Genomic DNA, 21,652 nt, shown 5'->3' on the forward strand with positions numbered 1-21,652 from the left:
ATCAAGCTAATATGATCACTGACTTAAAAGTGTTCTTATATTTCGCGCTCATATAAAAAGTTTCACTAAAATAAAGTTTTGGATAAGTTATCCGCAAATTATATCTAATCTAAATCATAAAATATTAAAATACTTCAAAATATCAAAAAAATCATAAATGTAAGTTTTTTTCATCTTTTACGTTATAATTTAGTCTAAATAAATGCACATTTGCTGTTAAACAAACTAGTTTAGTAAAAGAGTCAAATGATATACTCTACTATTTATCTAATCACACTTGAGAGACTGAGAGAGTGATCTAGAATGATCAAACAACTACACTTACAATAATAGTTTGATTAATTATATATATGCACCCATAACAAAAACATTACGCGAAGAATTCCTGCCGTAAAGGTGCCTGTTAGAGAAAGAATATTGAAGATTTAGGAGACTAACTCATCACAGAGCCGTCACACCCATAAATTTCAACAATCAGTCTTCTATAACATCAACAAGATATTTAATCTGTCTGTAATAAAGCATTGCAAGCATCACTTGTGCAAAGACAAAAAGGCCTAATATACTACTAAAACTATTTCTAAAATAGTTCAGTGCAAAGTTTAGTCATGTCAGCTTATTGGTAGTTGGAGTCCCCTACTAGATAGTTCTATAAGATTTCCTATGCAGATTGGTTGGATGTGGCTGGATCAGCAGCAGAAACAGAGAGGCTTCCCATCCATGCTGGTGGCAACATTCCAGTTTGCTCATGCACAGTCTCAAGTAAAGGAGGCAATGCCTTGTAAACAGAAGCCAACTCTTGCAATCCAGCTTGTCCGCTACTGGTTCCATCTACCATCTGCCCAGCATTGGCACCATTAGTCCAGATGCTGATCTTTGGCTGAAGTCCCTTGATCCCTTCAGCATTGATTTTGGCAATGTCTATAAACATTCCTCCCTCAATCATCAGGTAGTCTCGCAACGCGTTGTAGTTTCCTCCCAAAGCTGAGAGCAGATTGCGGACATAGACTCCCTGTGCTACTGCAGTAGCAACCAGTCCTTCAGCCTCTTTCTTCTTGGCGTAGAGTGCAGCATCAGCAGCTAGTTGAACGGCATACGTCTGAGCATCTGCTGCTAGTTTCTTAGCCTCTGCAGCTTTTCTTTTTTCATAAAGCTCTGCTTCTGCTTCCTTCTGCTTTTTGTACAGCACCGAGTTGGCCTCTTGCACCTGAATAAGTGTTTACATGAAAAACTTTGGATGAGTAATAGCATGATGCATAAAGGATGGATTCATATGACTGCATAAAGTCTTAGATTTACAACTGAAAATAGACAAGGAAAAGAGTCACTTCTTTATACTCCTGACAAAATATACCTATTGGATAAAGTCCACAATGAAAGAATGTAATTGGAGACACTAGCAAACTCACATAACAGTTAAACTTGAAGTCATCACATTATACTGATTTCCGGAATTCTACCTTGATAAAATAACAAAATTATTGATGATCACTAGCAATCTAACCTACTCTTGATAGACCAGAAAAGAAAAAGTCAACTCCAGAAGTTTGTTTCACAGGCTCTAAAAAGAGGCAGAAATGAACTCACAGAAATGTATTAGGAAATAACAACTTGCCTTAATCTCATAGTCAACAGTAGCCTTACTGAGGTGTTGTGCTTTGAGGCTCTCTGTCTTAGTCAATGCATTCTTCCTCTCAACTTCTTGCTGTAATTCAGCTTCCCGAAGTGCCACAGCTTTCTGGGCTTCGATCTCAGCCATTTTTGCCTGCTGAGACCACCGAGCCTTCTTGGTTGCCAGGACAGAATTTGCCTCAGCCACCTCAGCTTCTCTCTGACTTTCATAGATCTTAACATCAGTCTTGACTTTAACCTCCTCTTTCTTTCCGACACCATCCCTTTGTGTGGATATGACCTTTGTCTCAGCATCAATCTTGGCAGCATTTTGACGTGTGAGACCTTCTCGCTCCTTAGCTCCTATCTCACCCTTCATTTTGGCCTCAGCAACATCAATTTTTGCTTGGTTTGCAGCTTCCATTTGGGTTTTCTGCCCCAAGTAAGAGAAGTATTCGTGGCCTTCAACATCAACCAGTTGCTTAATGTTAGCATTATAAATCAGCAAGCCAAACTGGTTGAGCTCAAGCTGAACTTTGTCAAACACCTCCTTCTTGAAATCTTTTGTGCCTTTAAAGATTTCCTCCATGGTCATGGAAGCAGCCAAAACACGAGTCTCTCCCTCGATGACACCTTGAACAAGGTCCTTCACATCGTGTGAATCACGTTGATGGTGGGAAAGAAGTTTAGCATATTTGACAAGTCCCTCAGGGTCATTTACACAAGGACCGATAGTGAAAACAGCAGGGAGAAGGAAGGGCAGCTTCTCAGCACTTATAGCATTGACTTCAAAAGTATAGTTCACAGGAGTAACATCAATGACCCGACATTTCTGCAAAGGCCATACTAGTGCCTTTTTTGTGATCTTCAGTTCATTAATACCAATCCCGGTAATCACCAGGAATTCAGATGCCCTTGCGACGCGGTACCACATGTTTGCAGAATTGCAGTTCTTTGATCTTCCTAACATGGAAAGTAGAGGTTGTCAAGACCCACAACACCATACACAGACAAAAAAGTTCATCAAAAGGTTCATAACAATAGATCAAAACAGTAGTTATTAGAAAAATAGCCAAGGAGAGTACTACAACATAAAACATTCTCAACAATGCATCACTAAATTTCTAGTTTATGAAGGAAAAACCGTTTAGATATCTCATAATATATATTTTACTCAGACTTTACAGTAGAAAAACTGGCAGCAAAATACCAATCAAGAGATTCAAGACAAAGAGACAGAGTCTCAACAAGCTTAAGCCGCCACATACAAAGCATCATCAAATGATCAGCAAAAGGCTGGTCATACGGCTACCAAGCAAACAAACTTGCCGGCAGATGTCTAGCTCGAAATACCTTTTTCCTCTTCAGTACAGATCAAGTTTTAACTTATCCCAAAGTGTTTTTCCGAACTCTTTTCTCTCTAAATCAGAATACCTCCAGAAATCTTCCTTCTGGCTCATATGACAACAGATCAAACTAAAGAGTAGCAGAAATACTACTCAGGTCTGCTATTGCGACAATCACGATTGCTAGTAAAGTCAGGAAATTAAACGCCAAAATGCACATACAACATTACATTATCAACAACAACAAAAAAATATCATCTTAATTTCTCAAAATGGACAAGTAGACAAATTACAAAGCAAAAGTTGAACAGGACAAGAATACACAACTACTGAATGGGAAATAAAGAAAATAAAGGATCATTTCAGTGAGAGCAAGTTACTGATATTAGTTTCAACATTCTGTTTTTTTTTTTTTGGTTATAATAGTTTCAACATTCAGCCACTCGATACATTAAAATGCTGGTGCAACCAAACATGGACAGAGGAATAAAATGTAAACTAAGCCCCCTTTTTAAACATATTACCCATGTAACCAAACTATTTCAGACTCTGCAATTTGTAAAGTATTGTCTCTTCCAACTTTGGTTTTTGCACTACCTTTTTGGTTTTTTCGAAATACAAATGAACATGTAAAAGAGAATCAAAACTTAGACGAAACCACAGCTCTTTGCAGGGTTTTAAGAAAAATGATTCTGCATTTCACGCTTCTCTCTTTGACCTCTCTCTCTACACACACACTGTAACACACACCCCCCAAAATTACAAGGCTAAGAAAGAAATCGTACAAAATAGCACCAAAGAAAAGGAAGATAAAAGCGAAAACATGTTCTAGTTAAGGAAAAATGGTTTTACAGTATAAGTGAAGGTTGCCTCTGAAATTTTTTTGAAACTCAAGAAACGTCTCCAGTCCCTAAAGAAAACTTTGTTATGAATGGATGGACTGTCAAACACAAATTCCATTTTTAGGGGTAAACGGAACATGCAATGAAGCTTCCCTCTCTGCTATTGCAAAAAGTTACTGTATTACTGAACCAATGATAACACGACACGTTGCTTTTACATACACTTTTATCATTCAACCATGGTTAATTCATGCTTTTTTCACCTTAATTTTTTTGAATACTTAACTATGGTAAAATGAGTACTCTCGTTTCCTCTGTTAGTATTTAGTTTGTTAAGCAATGGTTATAATAACTTACCTTTTTTAACCACATGAAAGAAGCTGCTTCGAGAATATTGGCGATTCAAATTTTCTTGTTTTTACTCTGTATATATTACCATAAATATATTATCGCAAAGTTGAAGTTTCACTAATTTTCGGCCTCCATTAAAAACATGTCTTGTTTATCAAGCTAATTATATAGTTTTAAATTTAAATTACTTTTGGGCATTAACCTAATGATTTCAATTTAGGGTCATTGATACTAGTATCATTTTCATATCTTAGTTGATACAGTCAATACTATTCTTCTTCTTTTTTGTCTGTAATAGCCATAGTTTTACGTTTCATTCCTATAATAAAGAATGTGAATACTTTTAACACTAAACATGATGGAGATATACAGTCGAGAGAAACACTTTGATGTGTACATTTTATCAGTACTATTTTGCTTTTTTTTGTAGAGCCTCGCAAAATGGACATATTTTAAAAAAAGAAACAAATTTCAGGCCGTGGATTGTACTAACCCGTACCAGTAGATAATACTCTGCCCACGAGTATTATCGATGTTATATTGGAGGTACGGTAACTCTCTGATATTCATGATTCTACTCTCTTTTTTATAAGGTAACAAATTTTATCATGATCCTACAATTTTCATTTTATCGTTGCTTTTTCTTTTTTTTTTTTTTTTTGGGGGTACTATTGTAAGATAGTTTGTTATTGGCAAGTTGGAAGTGGGATTCTTCCCACATCGGAAGAAAGAAGTTTCGTGCATGTTATGTGAAACACCCCGGGACCGACCTTACTCGTACCGTGCTTGTTAGCCTCGGAACTGATCATTATGAAATAGCACATAACAGGCACGAGATTGACTCAACAGGCACGAGATTGACTCAATAGGCACGAGACTGACTCAACAGGTACGAGATTGACTCAATAGGCACGAGACTGACTCAACAGACACGAAATTGACTCAACAGGCACGAGATCCTAAAGTTAATTATTTTTTAACAGAAAAATCAAATTTATTTGAATTTTAAATTCAAAATTCGAATAAATAGTCGTGTCTGTTTGTGAAACAAGACATCTTTTCTGAAAGAGCCTGTTGGTTGCCTATAAATACACAAGAATTCCAATGAAATGGTATAGAAAATCACAAGTGTTATTGCAGACTTTGTTGTATCCTGAAGAGAATCGTTTTGTATTTTCCCTAAATTAGTATACAGACGATAACTCTTTAAGGACAGTCGATTTTCACGCCTCAAAGCCAATTTTGTTTATTATTTTTTAACAATTCAACATTATCAAATTTGGGTGTAAAAGATAAGTACTTCATATTAGAATTATTAAGTGAACATAAATCATAAACTTTTTCTAATTTGTTATGCTTCATCAATGCCTACCCATGGCATCAAATTATACGAGTACTATTGTAAACGTTAAACTGCAGGAGGCTTGCTAAGGGGAAATATAAGCAAGACAGCAACCAATTATCCTATTAGCCATAAATATTTTATTCTTCAATTATTGCTCAGTTAATTGGTGAAATTAGGGGTGTACAAAGGAAACCGACAAACCGCACCAACTCGATAATCCGAGTCAAACCGAGAAAAAAAAAACCGACTATGGTTTGGTTTGATTTGGTTTGGTATTGGAAAAAAAAACGACCATGATTGGTTTGGTTTGGTTTTAACTAAAGAAAGTCAACCCGAAACCATACCAACCCGACATTACATATATAGAAATTTTAGATATATTTAATATATAAATATACTTATTGTAATGTAATTTATAAATATTTCTTAAAAAATTTCATAATTTTATCTTTTAAGATATTATTTCAAGGTTGGACTTAGAACTTTTGAATGTTCCAGTAAGTTTTATAGCCAGTAATATTAGCAACTTAAATAATGCTAACAAAAACGCAAACCAAAATCAAATCAATACTCATACTAACAAAGACATTCAATTCAATACTACGAACGACAATGTATTGAATATCTATTTTTGTTTTGTAATAATTCATATAAAAATGCATAATCTATTTTTATTTTTTATTTAGCGTTTAGTCATGTAATTAATACGCCCTTATTAGTCTACTTATTTTTGCATGACTTAGTACTTTTAGATTATGCTTATTTTTATTATGGCTTTTTAATTAGCAATATTTATATTACATAATTTTATGTCTTTATTGTTGAATATTTTAGGATAATGCCATGACACATCTCATATTTTGTATTATTTTCTTGAAAAACACTTTATATAGTTGTATCTTACTAGGATTAACGAAATATTTTAAGCATAAGTTATATGTTTTGTGCTATGAAGATTTTACCGGAAAAAAAAATCCGAAAAAACCCGAATAACCCAACAACTCGAGAAAAACCGAGATTGAAAAACCCAAGTTTTATTGCTTTGGTTCGGTCTTTAGATTTAATAGCCCGACACAATTGATTTGGTTTGATAATTGCAAAATTCGAACCAACCCGACCTATGTACACCCCTAGGTGAAATATTCACCGGAATTACTGTTTTCGGTAATGGAAATTAGTTCTCCGAAATTGAGCTAATGCTATTAATTCGAGAATTACGTTGAAGTAACAACAACTTATGGCATAGGGTTGGAACTCTACAGTAAATTCTTTTTATTTGTCTGATTTTTTAATTTGATGGATAGATTTTACTTTTGTACTTTTTGCATGTGCAAAAGAAATAGCCCTACTACGGTAAATACTCATTTATTTCGTGAACAATTATTTGATAGCCCTATGGTAAATACTCATTTTTCCATGGGTATTTAATGCATATTTTTACTATATAAATCACTTAAGTATGATAAGTTGAGTTGGTTTGGCCAAAACATCCAATGCGGGTACTTTTGTACCAACATGTTGGAAGTAAGTAATTAGTACTCCACTTTTTCCACATTTTATGTGGTATTATTACAATTTAAGAAGCTAGAGATATTTTTTATTCTTAAATATTCTTATATATTTTGAATTAAGTATTAAATATTATGATTTATAATAATTTTTATGTGATTTCTGAATAAGTAAGAGTTATTTAATGGGGGATTACATATAAATACAACTCACATACATACATTGCAACTAAGTGGCATATATTTAACTTTGCAATGTTGTAGCCTAAATCTAATAGGCTAAGATTCAACAGTCAATTCCAAATAGGTTCTCGAAATTAGTATTCATTTTTTTTAAATGCTCAAGCTTTAATCTAATTTTCGATTTGTAATTGTGACTCAAATATTAGTTCAACAAACCAAATACATTTAGGTGGTGAAGAATTAGATTTTTAAGATAATTCACTATTGTTGAACACGCTTAAATAAGTGGGTTTAAATTTCGAATATGGTCTTTTAGAAATTTGGAGTAGATGTTGTTTAGACTTGTTAGAAATAGTATAAGGAGGTTGTATACAAAATTTGAAGTCATTTAATAAAGATTTAGACTAGTCCACCGTTGTTGAACAAGCTTAAATAAGTTTATTTAAATTTTGAATTTGGTTTTGTGAGAAATTTGGGGTGGGTATCCTATAGACTTATTAGAAATAGTATAAGGAAGTTGTATACAAAATTTGAAGTCATTTAATGGAGATTTGGAATGGTTTTGAACAAAAATTACAACTAAAAATCGTGGAAGAAGTTCGACTAGAGACGTTTATATAAAGGTGTATAAAAGTGTGTAATAGTGTATAAGAGGTATTTATATACCCATATACACCATTACACAATATTATACATAATTATATAAATACTGACTTCGTCTTCTTTCTTGCGTCTTTTTCTGAAATTTAATTCAAATTTTGCTCAAATCTACTCCAAATCACTTCAATTTTTAATTTTGAACTCTTCTTGATATTTTCAATCATTTGGAACAACACCCAACAACTAATAAATTCAAAAAATACTATTTTCGAAAGAGAAGTGATGATAGGCTATAATTACGTATTTTATTCGCTTATTACACTCTAATTTACTGCACTTTAATTGAGTTTGAGCTTTAATCGCTAGTGTTTTGCACTAATTATGTGTTTTATGCCTTGCAGGAGTGATTCCGAGCTATGTAGATGTTATGGAATGAATTCAAGTGATTTGGAGCTTTCAAGTCTGAGTAAAAGCCCAAGGAATCAAGTCGAGATCGTGTTCGGGGATCAACAGATGATAGAGCAACAAAAACGACGAATCAAGTAGGCATATTGTGCACTGTCTAGTAAAATGCACATAACTTTTCGCTCAGAAATCTATTTGGGCTCCACAATATATTGTTGGAAATCTAATTCAAAGGGATACAACTTTCATGTTTTACATTTTCCAAAGTCCACACAGAACAGGGTGAAAATTGCGCATCAAATGCGCGGCCGCGCAAATGGGGCAGAACACTGGTCAATATGCGCAGCCCATCCGCGTTTGATCCACGGCCGCGCAAGTTCTATCCGGGAAAAGTGTCCTTTTTCGCGTAGGAGAATGGTTTTTATTGGGGGCTTAACCCTACTTGGTATATATATATATGGAAAACGGTATTATGAGGACTTTTGACATAATTTAGCCCTAAGGAGGCTAAGGAGACCGGGAATTCGACCTAAGGAGGCAAGAACACACTAGGAGCAAGGCGGAGAATTCTTCTACGAGTTTTTCACTTCCTTCTTCCTATTTTCATTATTGTTCTAGTATTGTAATTTTGCATACTATTATGAATAACTAATTTGTTATCTAGAGTTTTGATGGAACCTATTGAAGGATGATTTTCTTGTTACGTTAATATAGATTTGCCATAGTATTTTCTCTATTTGTTCAACTACGTTATTATTGTGGTTGGTTGAAGAGCTCTTAATCGACTGTGCCTATTTAGTAGGTATTGCTCGGAAGAGAGTACATATTTAGGTAGTTGTTGAACAACATCACTCCTAATGTATATGAGTGATCAATACAGAGGGTTTAAAGGTGGGATTAAGGATAACGAAACCTTGAGTGCGATCTGAGTGAGCCATAATTAATTCCAGCCAGCGTAATTCGGGAGAATATGTCTAGTAAATTGTGGTAATTATTCGGAAGAGAGTTATGACAGTCAGATCGCTCATGATCGGTAGAGATTACTTAGGCGAATTTATAGAAAACGTAGCGGGAAGGATTCCGACAATAGGGGAAATCATAACTCTAGACCTACTTAATCTTGTCTTTAACCCTTAGTATCTTTAGTTGTTAATTTACTATTTTAATTTGTTAGTTAATTAGTTAAACACAAGAATCTTAATATCTATAAGTTAGGAATTGTTCAAGCTTGTCGTCTTGGTGATAGTGAACAGTTGTAGCTAGGCCTTAGTTCTCTGTGGGATTCGACTCCAACTTGTAAACCGGATTATATTTGCAATGACCGCTTACTCCTTTTTATAAGTCATAATTGGGCGTGATCACGAAGCTTTGAGTGGCCTTCAACGGTGGAGTTCTATTCTTCAATTTTCTATCATCCATACGCATACATTGCAACTAGATAATACAGTTATAATATTGCAAATCTGTAGCCCAAAAGATAATAGTCAAAGGATTTAAAAAGATTTTTTTCCCCACATAATCAACTACTTTTTTCACACAAAGGTAGCAAAAAATGTAAAGCAGAAGCTCTAAACAACTAAATCGGGTAGCTTCCAATAATTTCTTTTCAAATCATATACACATTGAGCCAAGCCAGGTAAAGATTTGAAATATGGGGAAATTTGCGTTATGTGGTCCAGGGAAGCGATTCTAAGTGTAATTGTTTCGTTATTTAAAATCCCAACAATTTTATGTTTGAATTCACACTAGAAATTAAATAGTTTGACTCTCATACTCCAAATCCTATCAGTTAACATCGAAGGGAGGGATGTATGGTCAAAATCTGATCAAGGGGACCTCACTTGAAAGAGAGCAATCAAGAATTAATTAGGCCGAGGTCATGCTTAAGAAGTAACGTTGGCGAGCCGAGTAGCTAAGGTCAAGATCGAGCATTCAGATCGGCCAAAACGGCTAGTTTAGCAATAAGATAATTTAAAGGAATATTGCTGCAGAATATTCTCTGCACATGTACTTTCAGTAGGTAAGGGATATGTCCCATATAAGTAGGGAGGGAGAGAGAGAGAGAGAGAGAGAGAGAGAGAGAGAGGGACATATAATACTCAATATGATAAGCTCTCTCTTGGAAAAGTTGACTCAGAAGTAACTACAAACATTATCTCTTCACAAGATCCGATTTGTTGTTGGTCCCAAGCTTTCTCACATCAGATTCGATAAAATTTCTATATTCCTACGTTTGGTTACCTTACATCACGGTTAGAGGGAGAATCATCCACCTCATTGAACGTTTGGGTGAATCATTCTCTCCATTTACATTTATTGTCATTCATCATATTTATTGCTTGTCCCCATCCCCTCATTCATTCATAACAATATCATTAAACACTCCCTTAGTATTTAATAACTTTGAATGCGGTTTTTATATTATTTCTATCCACCAATATTGGATCTAGGATTTATTATATTTAACTAGAATTTACATGTTATCATTTATTTAATTAGTTTAACAAAAAGGTTCAACACTTTTTGGTCAAACAATTTAGCGCCGTGTGGGATTTTCTCATTAAAATTTTAGTTTCTTCTACATCTAAAAAAAGAATGCACAAAACTTTTCAAAATCTCGTATCTCTTTGTTTGCACAAATCTGACATGGCAGGCAATGGAGAGGAAAAGAGAAAGGCAATAGCCGATCTCACCGCCAATCTCCTCAACACCATTAACGAAGTAGACGAAACAGAGGGTGAAGACATAACACCAAACACTTCTCCTAGGCGAAACAACTCGCCTCCACCTCCCGACAGCGTCACGACCTCGCACGGAAAGGGTGTTTCTACGTCCATGACAGAAGAAACACCACCATCAGTGAAAAAGTTATTTGAGGCATGATTGACAAATATGCTAACCGGCTTCATCGACAAGCCCACTCGGAGGTCGAGTAGGGAAGAAACAAGAGATGAAGTCACATTAACGACTGACGAACAACACGCTCCCCCGCATCAGGTATTACTCAAAATGTTAGTGATGCAGGTAATGACACCCTCACAACCATTTTGAGGAAAATGGAGGAGATAGATAACGAGAACAAAATGCTCCGTATCCAAATGAAAGAGCACCAAGAAAGGGTAGACAAAATACCAGGTGCCCCAAAACTTCTGCCAAAAATAGACCCCAGTTGATTTGTCGAACAACCATATAGCGACGAGGCTGCACCACACGCCATACCAAAAACTTTCAAAATGCTGCCATACTTGAAAATATATGACGGCACGACGGACGCGAAGGACCAGGTGACCCATTATGTTATTATAGTGAAAGGAAACGACCTCGCAAAAGAACAAGTATCATCTATATTGCTAAAGAAGTTTGAAGAGACCCTGACTGGCGGAGCCCTGACTTGGTACTCGCAGTTACCTATGCTCTCCATAGAAACGTTCGAGGGAATGGCCGACAAGTTCGTCACCGCCCATGCCGAGGCCAAAGTAGCAGAGGCGAGGGTGAACGACATATTCTCCATTAAGTAATCGCCTGACGAAGGGCTCAGGGACTTCCTCGCCTAGTTCAATCGTGTAAGAATGACCCTTTCGAATGTATTTGAAGGAATGGCGGCAGCCGCATTCCAGAATAGGCTAAGTAGAAGTGGATTGCGGGCGACGAAAAAATTGTTGAGCCGACTCATGAAATACCCTTCAACCGCTTGGGATGAGATACATAACGCCTACTATGTCGAGGTAAGAATCGACAAGGATGATCTCAACGGACCTACCCAGCATCTGACCTCGGTCCAAATAGAGTCTAGAAAAGATCGGAGAAACGACAGCAAGAGGGATCTAGCAGAATCCCGACCAAATTGAGAAAGACATCAGCCTTATGCTAGAGGCACCCTCATGTCGTCTCCACGCCACGATGAAGGTCCATCCAGTCCACGAACGGGAATTCACTGAAATGAAAGAGGTATTCCCCCTTATTATCAGCTCACAATTTTTATGTTTCCCCATTAAAAACAGTCTACGCACTAGAAAAGCTCGGCCCAAAGGTAAAATGGCCATAGGAGATGAAATCCGATCCGAACACCAGAAAGTCAAATGTCTTCTGCGAATTCTACCAGGAATAAGGTCATAGGACCGAGGACTGCTTCGCCCTTAAAGAGGAGGTCGTGAACATGCTTCACCAAGGGCACCGGAAAAAGCTAATGAGCGACGTGGGAGAGCCAACTTAGCCCGAGGGCGAGAACAACACCAGGGGCCACCCAAACCACCTTCCCCAGCTCAGACCATTCAAATGATCATCAGAGGAGGCGACGACGCATCTATCAATATCGTGAAGTTCACCACCACCCACAAACTCAAGCGTTCAATCACTTACGAACGGTATGGCGAACTCGAAGAAAGTATCATCTTCGATAAGTCAGATACCCACGATTTGGTCTTTCCTTACTATGACGCCCTTGTCATTAATTTACGTGTTTTTGATACTGATGTAAGACGTATCATGGTCGATTATGAAAGCGGCACATGCATCATCCATCTTCGAGTTCTCACCCAAATGAAGCTCGAGGACAAGATAGTGCCACGCTGCATCACACTAACGGGTTTTAACAATGTAGTTGAGCGGAAATCTGGAGAGATCACACTGCCTATCCTAGCCGGCAGCGTCACATTGGATACCACTTTCCACATCATGGACCAGGATACAACGTACAATGCCATCATAGGCTGACTATGGATACATGCCATGAAAGTCGTCCCCTCTAGATTATACCAAGTTATTAAATTTCCCACCCCCTGGGGAGTATTCTACATCTGGGAGAGCAATGCACTACCCGAGAATTCTATTGCATCGCCCAAGACTGCACATACACACAACAGTTGAAAGGAAAAGTCGAGGAAGCATAGCAATTAACAAAGTCGGGGTCAGATGGTGATGAAAAGAGAGACGTCATCAGCGACCCTAAAATCGTAGAGTCTATGGGGTCAATCGTAGAGGACCTCGATCCCGTCCAACTAGACGACAACCACAACAAGAAAACTTTCATCGACCATAAACTTCAAGATCCATGTAAATTTCATCAATTCTTAAAAAGTAACATAGACCTATTTTCTTTTTCCCATGCGTACATGCCAGGTATCTCAAAGGAGATAGAAACTCACAAGTTGAACGTCGACCCATTTTACCCTAAGTAAGGCAAATTAGACGAAAGTTCAACTCTGCAATAAGCGACGCAGTTCGTGAAGAGGTCGAGAATTGTTAGTGAATGGTTCTATTAGAGAATCAAAGTACCCTCAGTGGGGCACCAATGTGGTCATGGTGAAAAATAAGAACGGTAAGTGGCAAATGTGCGTGGATTTCATATATTTGAACAAAGCCTACCCAAAAGACTCATTTCTGCTGCCCCACGTCGACCAACTCATCGACGCCATGGCCGGGCATGAACTGCTGAGCTTCTTGGATGCCTACTCAGGCTACAACCAAATCCACTTGGAAGAGGAAGACCAGGAAAAAATCATCTTCATCACCCACTAGGGAACGTATTGCTACAGGGTGACGTCGTTTGGGTTAAAAACGTGGGGGCAACGTACTAGAGGTTAGTGACCAAAATTTTCAAAGATCAACTTGGCAAGACCATGGAAGTATATATAGACGACAAGTTGGTCAAGTCAAAAATAAAGGAAGACCATATCGACCATTTGAGGGAGGCCTTCGACATACTCAGAATGTACGACATGAAATTAAACTCTGAGAAATGTGCTTTCAGTATGACATCTAGAAAATTCCTCGACTTCTTGGTATTACAACGAGGCATCAAGATCAATCCCGACCAAATAAAGGCCATAGAAGGAATCCCAGAAAATCTAACCAGTAAAAAATAAGTGCAAAAGCTGATTGACCGGATAGCTGCCTTGTCAAGATTCATCTCGCAGTCCTCTGATAGGTGCCATAAATTTTTTGGCGTACTCAAAAAGGATAACAGACTCTAATGGAATTCTCAGTGCGTCGGCGCCTTAAAAGAACTGAAGGCCTACCTGTCTTCACCACCGTTGCTCGCTAAGGCAGAACCCGATGAATGCCTCCTTGTCTACTTGGTCGTGTCCGATGTAGCAGTGAGTGCAGTCCTGGTACGAGAAAATAAAGGTATGCAATCTCCGATCTCTTACATTAGCAAAACTCTGGTCGACGCTAAAATGAGGTACCCCTACCTCGAGAAGTTAGCTTTGGTCCTGGTCCTAGCTTCACAAAAGCTTAGACCTTATTTCCAGTGCCACCCTATCTCGGTGGTCACAACTTTTCCTTTAAGGAGTATCCTGCACAAACCCGAACTGTCCGGCAGATTGACCATGTGGGCCATAGAGCTAAGCAAACACGATATAACCTATCAGCTGAGAACAACGATAAAGTCGCAAGTTCTTTCCAACTTCGTCGCTGACTTTAGTGCGAAGATAATGTCCTAAGTCGAAAGGGAAACCTCCAGTACTTTTGCCAACATACACGGCCAATGGGTTTTGTATACCGATGGCGCTTTTAAAATATCAGGATTTGGACTGGGACTCGTGCACATGGTCCCAACAGGCGAAATGATTCGCCAGTCCATACGATGCCCTGATATGATTAACAACGCGGTCGAGTACAAGGTCATGATTGTAGGGTTAAAACTAGCACTCAAGTATAGAGCACAACGAGTCATCCTCTGATGCGACTCGCAACTCGCCAACATTCAAATCACAGGGACTTTCCAAATTAAAGAGCAATGGCTATAGAAATATCAGGCCGAAATTTGCAAACTACTACCCGAGTTCGACGAATGCCAGCTCGACCAAATACCCTGAGCGTAAAACACTGAAGCGAATGGCCTTGCCAAACTGGCAGCGGCCACTAAATGCATAACCGGAGAGGGGGACGTGGTCACTCTACTCCATTTATGAATATATCAAATCGAGGTATGATCTATAAACCTGACTTGGGACTGGCACAATCGTATTATCTCAAACTTGCAGGACAGAGTGCTCCCACCTGATAAAAAAGAATCCAAGAAGCTTCGAATGCAGGCGGTTAGGTACAACATCGCCAATAACAAATTGTACAAAAGAACATTTGGTGGTCCCCTAGCAAAGCGCTTAGGACTGAATCAAACGCAGCGCGTCCTCGAAGAAGTACACAATGGCCACTACGGGGCTTACACCGGTAATCGAGCTCTCGTCAGATGCCTCATACGAGCAGGCTACTATTGGACCATGATGAAAAAGGAGGCCACAGACTTCGTCAAAAGGTGCGAACAATGCCAAAAATATGCCCTCATGATCCACCAAGCGGGCGAGCATCTCCATTCAGTCACCTCGCCCTAGCCCTTCTTCAAATAGGGAACGGACATCGTCGGACCCCTCCCAATGGGACGAGGTAATGTACGGTTTCTTTTAGTTTTAAATAACTATTTCTTCAAGTGGGTAAAAGCAGGTGCATTCGCCCAAATACACGAGCAAGCAGTAATTACATTCATATGGAAAAACATCATATGCCGCTTTGGCATCCCCACAGAAATCTGTTGCGACAAGGTCCCCAGTTCACTGGGAAATAGACTCCCGAGTTCTTCGAAAAATGGCACATCAAAAGAATACTCTTCACACCATATCATCCCGCAGGCAAACGGTCAGGTAGAATCCTCCAACAAAACAATATTGAACATCATGAAAAAGAAGCTCGAGAATGCCAAGGGACTGTGGACAGAACTACTGTCGGAAGTGCTATGGGCATACCGCATTACGCCAAAAACGAGCATAGGAGAAACACCATATTCACTAGTCTATGGGAGTGATGTAGTAATACCGGTCGAAGTCGGTGAACCAAGCCTAAGATATTCAAATGAGAGCGGGCTAGACAATGATGAAAGCAGAAGGCAAGATCTCGATGAAGCCGAAGAGCAGAAAGACATGGCCTACATAAGAATGATAGCTCAAAAATAGCAGGCAGAGCGGTACTACAACCAAAACGCCAAGATCAGACCACTCAAAGTCGGGGACTATGTACTCAAAGCCAAAACACAAGCAAGCAAAGACCCATGAGAAGGCAAACTTGGAACCAATTGGGATGACCCATACAAAATCACGGTGGCGGTAAGCAAAGGGTCGTTCCAGCTAGAAACAATGGAGGGAAAACTACTACCAAACAATTGGAACATCACCCATCTCGAATACTTCAACTTCTAAGGATAGACGTCTCTCGGGTCGTACTCTTTTTTCCCTTACCCGAGTTTTGTCCCAGTTGGGTTTTCTCGGGGAGCTTTTAACGAGGAGACGAAGAGAGCATCTCGAAGTTAAATATAAGTTCATTGCTCGTCCTCTCAACTACTTTTCCAGGTCGACCAATGAAGGGACTAGATAGACTTGGACTTCTCCAATGAATGCACGAATATAGCAAAAACATGTAAACTTCTCCAATGTATGGAAATTCTTCAACGTATTCATGAATATAGTCAAAACATGTAAACTTTTCCAATGAATGTATAAACAAAGTGAAGTACGCAAATACATGAGTTTTTCATCTCTACCAAATTCATACATCGAGCCAAACTAAGAGTCAACATTCGATCTCATTCGAATCACTTAAGAGTCAACACTCGACCTCGCTCGAATCGACTCACATTCGTGTCACGACCCAAATCGGAGGGCCGCAATGGGTACCCGGTGCCTTACCCAACCGAGTACCAACATAACGTATCTTTCTTATCATACCATCATGGGTAAATGGGCCGGAAGGATCGTCATGATATAATCAGAATAAAACATAAAGGAATACTTGACATAGGACGACCCAACATGTAATACAAACTTATACATGTGACATATGGTCCTATAAGACCAAAATGAACACTCGTGCATTGAACATAGGCTAAAAAGGCCATACAATATTTCATATACATGACATCGGTCTACAAGCCTCTTAGGACAGGGCCCCGCCATACCAATCAATACATGTCCAAATCATACTGACCAAATAGGCAACTCTAGAGCAAGTGGAGTGCACCAACACCTTCCGTTGAGCTGATAGCTTACTAAAAGGGCTGTCAACCCATCGATCGAGACATGCAGGGCATGAAACGTAGCGTCGCCAGGCAAAAGGGACGTCAGTACGAATAAAGTACCGAGTATTAAGGCAGGAAAACATAAATAAGAATAGTAAAGGAGGGACTGATTCTTAACTTAACCATAAATAACAACACAAAATATAAGGTTACTTACCTTTGAAGAACCCTCCAAAATAGCCACAAGATGAAGAACTACGATCTAGCAAGCACCACGAGATTTCTAGCGTTTGGTTCATGTTTTTATCTTAAGTTTCACCCTAGAATCATGGAGGAACCCTTGGATAAAATTAGGAGGTATTAGGAACTGTTGTGGATGAAAAATATGAGTTAAAACGACACATAATTGACTTAAATACAAGCTAAAGTTTTACACCGACATTGTGCGTCCTATGGGAGCTTCTTTGTGCGGTCTTGCAAAAAATGCAAATATCTCTCTAATACAATATCATATCGACTAATGGTTAAATTTGTTAGAAACTAGACTCGTAGATCTTCAATTTGGTAGGTAGATCTTCCCATAATTCCAAGTATATTTGGAGAAACGCTTAGCTACATTTGACCTAATTTTCAGCAAATTTATGAATGTAACTTGTGATGACCATTGCCAACTCTTGTTCCACAACTTGCTTGACTTCAAAACGTAGCACATTGACTATCATACGACTAAATAACTAATAGCATAACCTCCTTAACATGTCACACCCTAAAGTACATCTTATAACATTCCAAACTTGTCGACTTTCGACAAAACTTATTTTCTTCAATTGGTTTAGCTTCTAACTTTCCAACCCTCTTGGTACTTGTTATTCATGATATTAAATATTTCTAACCTCCAAGGTAACATGATTAAATTACTTTATATGCTTCCAAATATAATCTTATTTTTGAGCTTACATTAATTGGCTTACGACGTACTCTCACGTACGAAAAAATAGGGTGTAACATCATTCCCCCCTTTGGAACATTCGTCCTCGAATGTTGATTAATGCACTTATATGTCTCTCAAGCAATAGCTCTTACGAATACTTTTATATTGTCTTTTCCATCTAGGGAGCTATTCGGCGAATAAATCCAAAGGCTAGGGCATTCCCCCCTTCCGGCATCTTTCCCACACCACGACTTGTGGTCGAAATTCTTCCAATCTCGTAACTCTTTGTACCTTCTTTCATGCAGACTGTATGATTATGACCTTGTATGTGCGCCTATGTGACTCTTCTCTTCTTTTTCCACCATCTTTTATCCAATCTCCAGGCCTCACTTTGTGAACATATATAGTACTATGACAAGCTGTCCCTCTGGGCATCTATAGGTGTACTAAAGTTCTTTGCACGGTACTTTGTCGAACTTACAACTTTTGCTATATCTTGTTTCAAAGCCTCAGTTATCTATGCTTATGGATTTACTACAAGTAGGTAGGTCATACTATACCATAACTCTTACTTCGGTTTATAATTACCAAGGTCTGCTACCCAACTCAGGTTACTCTCTCATTGCTTATCCTGTATGTATAAATCTATGTCCATTAATACTTCCTCATTATTGTTCATCTTAAGAATGACAACCTAATATCCTTTCGTACTTTTTAACTTTTATCCATCCATAATTGATTAAGCTTAATGTTGATCTTAATCTACTACTCATAACTTAAAACCTCTTACATAATACATTGTCACTGGGGCTCACGTCTCATCGGGGAACATCTTAAGTGATTTGCTTGATCCACTTAGGGATGATACTAAACTTCAATAACCGTATTTCATAGCATCCTAACATGATTCATCTTATGGGGGTATTCTAATCCTGTGCAATTCATGAAATACATTCTCTTTAAATCATTACTCAATAAAAGGCCTAAACATCATCCACTTATCTATCACAATTACACCCTTGTTCTTACAGCAGGGCAGCATTTCTCTTTTTTTGATGGGCTTAATCTCAAAGCCTTACATATTCTTGTCACCATCTCACTCACATTTTCTTATCCTTACCTATCTACCTAAAATCTTGTCGCTCTACGATACTTTATCTTGCGACTTACACATATCTATTTATATTACTCGCAACCTTCCTTTAACTTGCTAGTACCATAGATTTCATTTTATGTCTTCTCAGTTTTCTTTAAATGTAAGCAAATACTTTTCCTGATCGTTCTACCACTTGTTGCGTGAATATTTGGCTTATCTTATTGCTCACGAATACTTGAATTTCCTATAACTCATATGATCTCAAATATCACTTTTGGTTTTTACTTCCCGTTCATTAGCCATGATAGGTGCCACTTTCTAATGGAGTGTGTGTGTGTGTATATATATATACACACACAGACAATATTGTAGTGAGACTGTTGTTACAAGATCATTTCTTCTTCAAGTTAATATGCTTAGGTTGAAGCCTTCTCCCTTATTTCCTCATCTAGCCTTTCATGGTAGTACTTGGGGGAGATCCTCTAACTCTTGTAAAGCTGCAAGCTTATTACACTGTATACTCGAATTTTGATGTTCTCACTCGCCTATAATTATCCTTAGTTACTTACCTTCGCGCCCTTGTGCTCCTAGGGTTGCTTCTGAAATGAAATTTTTGACTGTCTCCCTAGTGGCACTCTCTTTTATTTATGTAACACTTATACGGTACATTTAACTACCCCAACTCCTATCTGAATATTTCTCAAAGATTACGATGTCATATTTGTGAGACTAAATTCCTTGTGTTGGGGTTCACTGCATTTATCTTGCATGATCTGTTGATTAATTTGTATATTCTTGTCTTTCCATAAATAGACTCTTCCCGAATCAACTACTAACTACTCGTTGGTCCATTCTCATATATATATATATATATATATATATATATATATATATATATATATATATATATATATATATTCCGCGTAATCTCTCTTGGGTTATTTTCTTTGTCGTAACTTACCACTCGTATTGGCTCCTTATGTATCAAATGTTCATTCACACTTATTTATCAGTGACATCTGGTGTGGGAACCCTTACTGCCTCTCCCTGGTGGTGTGCTTGCATAATGTTTTGGAGTTGTAACATATCTATAGGGTCTGAATAAATTCAATATCATTCCTTTCGCCTTTCTAACACATTCTTCCTTTACTATTCCATAGTTACCTGAACCACATATCTCCGACTTAATACCATATCACATTATCTTCCCCCTTTAGGGGAGTACTAACATTTAATGCTATGAAGATTTACCTATGAATGTTTTACCTTTTCATTTTTGGCATCTTTTCATGACTCTATGGGCTCTTACTTGCCTTGCAGTAACCATTCTATACTAGGGATAACTGAATTTCTTACGCATGAAGGTGACACCCAGTGTAACTGGCACAATTAGTCCCTTAAATTTAACTCTACTCACAATGCTTGATTTAGGGAAGCGTCTTCATGAATGACCGTTAAAGGTTATTCTTTTGTTGTCTATTCTATTATTGCTGGAACTCAATCTCTGAAATTCTCACGATGTCGACTATTATCAAATCTTCCAATCCCTAATTCATGTTCAATATATCTTGCTCACTAGCCCATGATGATTTCTATTACTCAGGGGGTTTAACGTTTCCTTTCGGTAATCACGTTCGAGTCACCAACTTATTTCTCGAAGTGAAGGTATGACTTTATGGCTTATACTATTTTATCGTCTCAAGGCATGTCATCCTTCACTTGACTATAGACTCTGTCATTCTCTCATATTTTAATTTACCGGTATCATCCATTTATCACATCTTACTCTTAATGCTTCAATTACTCTCTTCTTATTCTCCGACTAATATTTCTATCTATCACTTTATTATGATAACTTCAACAAAATATTTTTTCACTTTTAGCTCCCCTTGATTCATCTCACTGGCTCTTCAGGTCACCTAGCATTCTCTCCTTATTAGGAACGGGAGTCATACAAAGGTAAATATTTATCCCTTTTAGGATTCCAGTGCCAATCTTCTAAATTTTTCCAGGCATTCTAGTATTCATATCTAAATATACTATTCTAGATTGCACTATTGGGGTGTCTCACAAGGAGAACTATTACCACATTTTCAATATCCTTCGGAAATGTTAGTTAATGATAATAATTCATCTACCATTTTGGGTTACTCTAACCCCAATTGGATCTTACTATCCCCTTCTTCTCTTAAACCATATCTGTCAACTCCCATAGGGCATAACTGAGATGGGTGTGGCCAATTGTATAGATCTCTATTATTGTTGAAGGTAACTTATAATACTTATGTTTCTCTTCCTGAATTGTAAAATCTGATAATCTTCACTAACTGGATACCTCGTACCCTTCTTTACCTTGCTTTTTTTGCTTGTTGAAACTTGTATCTACCTTCTGATTCTCTTATTGATTTTTACCATATGAGTGGATAG

The 21,652-nt window shown here is 37.8% G+C and overlaps 1 protein-coding gene across 6 annotated transcripts; it reads right to left on the reverse strand.

The window, feature by feature from the left end:
* Positions 1 to 499: 499 nt before the first annotated feature.
* Positions 500 to 3,898, reverse strand: LOC104216945 (flotillin-like protein 6). Of its 6 annotated transcripts, none has more exons than XM_009767079.2 (3): positions 3,810 to 3,898; positions 1,616 to 2,574; positions 500 to 1,207 (listed from the first exon to the last, which is right to left on the reverse strand). In XM_009767079.2, the coding sequence occupies exons 2-3, from the start codon at positions 2,543 to 2,545 to the stop codon at positions 662 to 664; spliced, it is 1,476 nt and encodes a 491-aa protein (XP_009765381.1). In that variant the 5' UTR covers positions 2,546 to 2,574; positions 3,810 to 3,898; the 3' UTR covers positions 500 to 661. The 6 variants fall into 6 exon arrangements, with proteins under 6 accessions (XP_009765381.1, XP_009765382.1, XP_009765379.1 ...); XM_009767080.2 differs by having other exon boundaries at positions 1,616 to 2,570; positions 3,810 to 3,888; XM_009767077.2 differs by lacking the exon at positions 3,810 to 3,898 and adding an exon at positions 3,555 to 3,803 and having other exon boundaries at positions 1,616 to 2,570.
* Between the last annotated feature and the right edge of the window lie 17,754 nt (positions 3,899 to 21,652).

The sequence above is a fragment of the Nicotiana sylvestris genome, chromosome 1, assembly GCF_000393655.2.
Source record: "Nicotiana sylvestris chromosome 1, ASM39365v2, whole genome shotgun sequence".
Lineage (NCBI taxonomy): Eukaryota > Viridiplantae > Streptophyta > Magnoliopsida > Solanales > Solanaceae > Nicotiana > Nicotiana sylvestris.

Excerpts from the sequence above, each read along its gene's own strand:
- LOC104216945 (XM_009767077.2), bottom strand. The coding sequence starts at position 3,586 with ATGTTCATTTGTATTTCGAAAAAACCAAAAAG. Across the intron at positions 2,571-3,554 it reads ATTTCGAAAAAACCAAAAAG|ATCAAAGAACTGCAATTCTG; the intron begins GTAGTGCAAAAA and ends CATGTTAGGAAG. Across the intron at positions 1,208-1,615 it reads CTGTTGACTATGAGATTAAG|GTGCAAGAGGCCAACTCGGT; the intron begins GCAAGTTGTTAT and ends ACACTTATTCAG.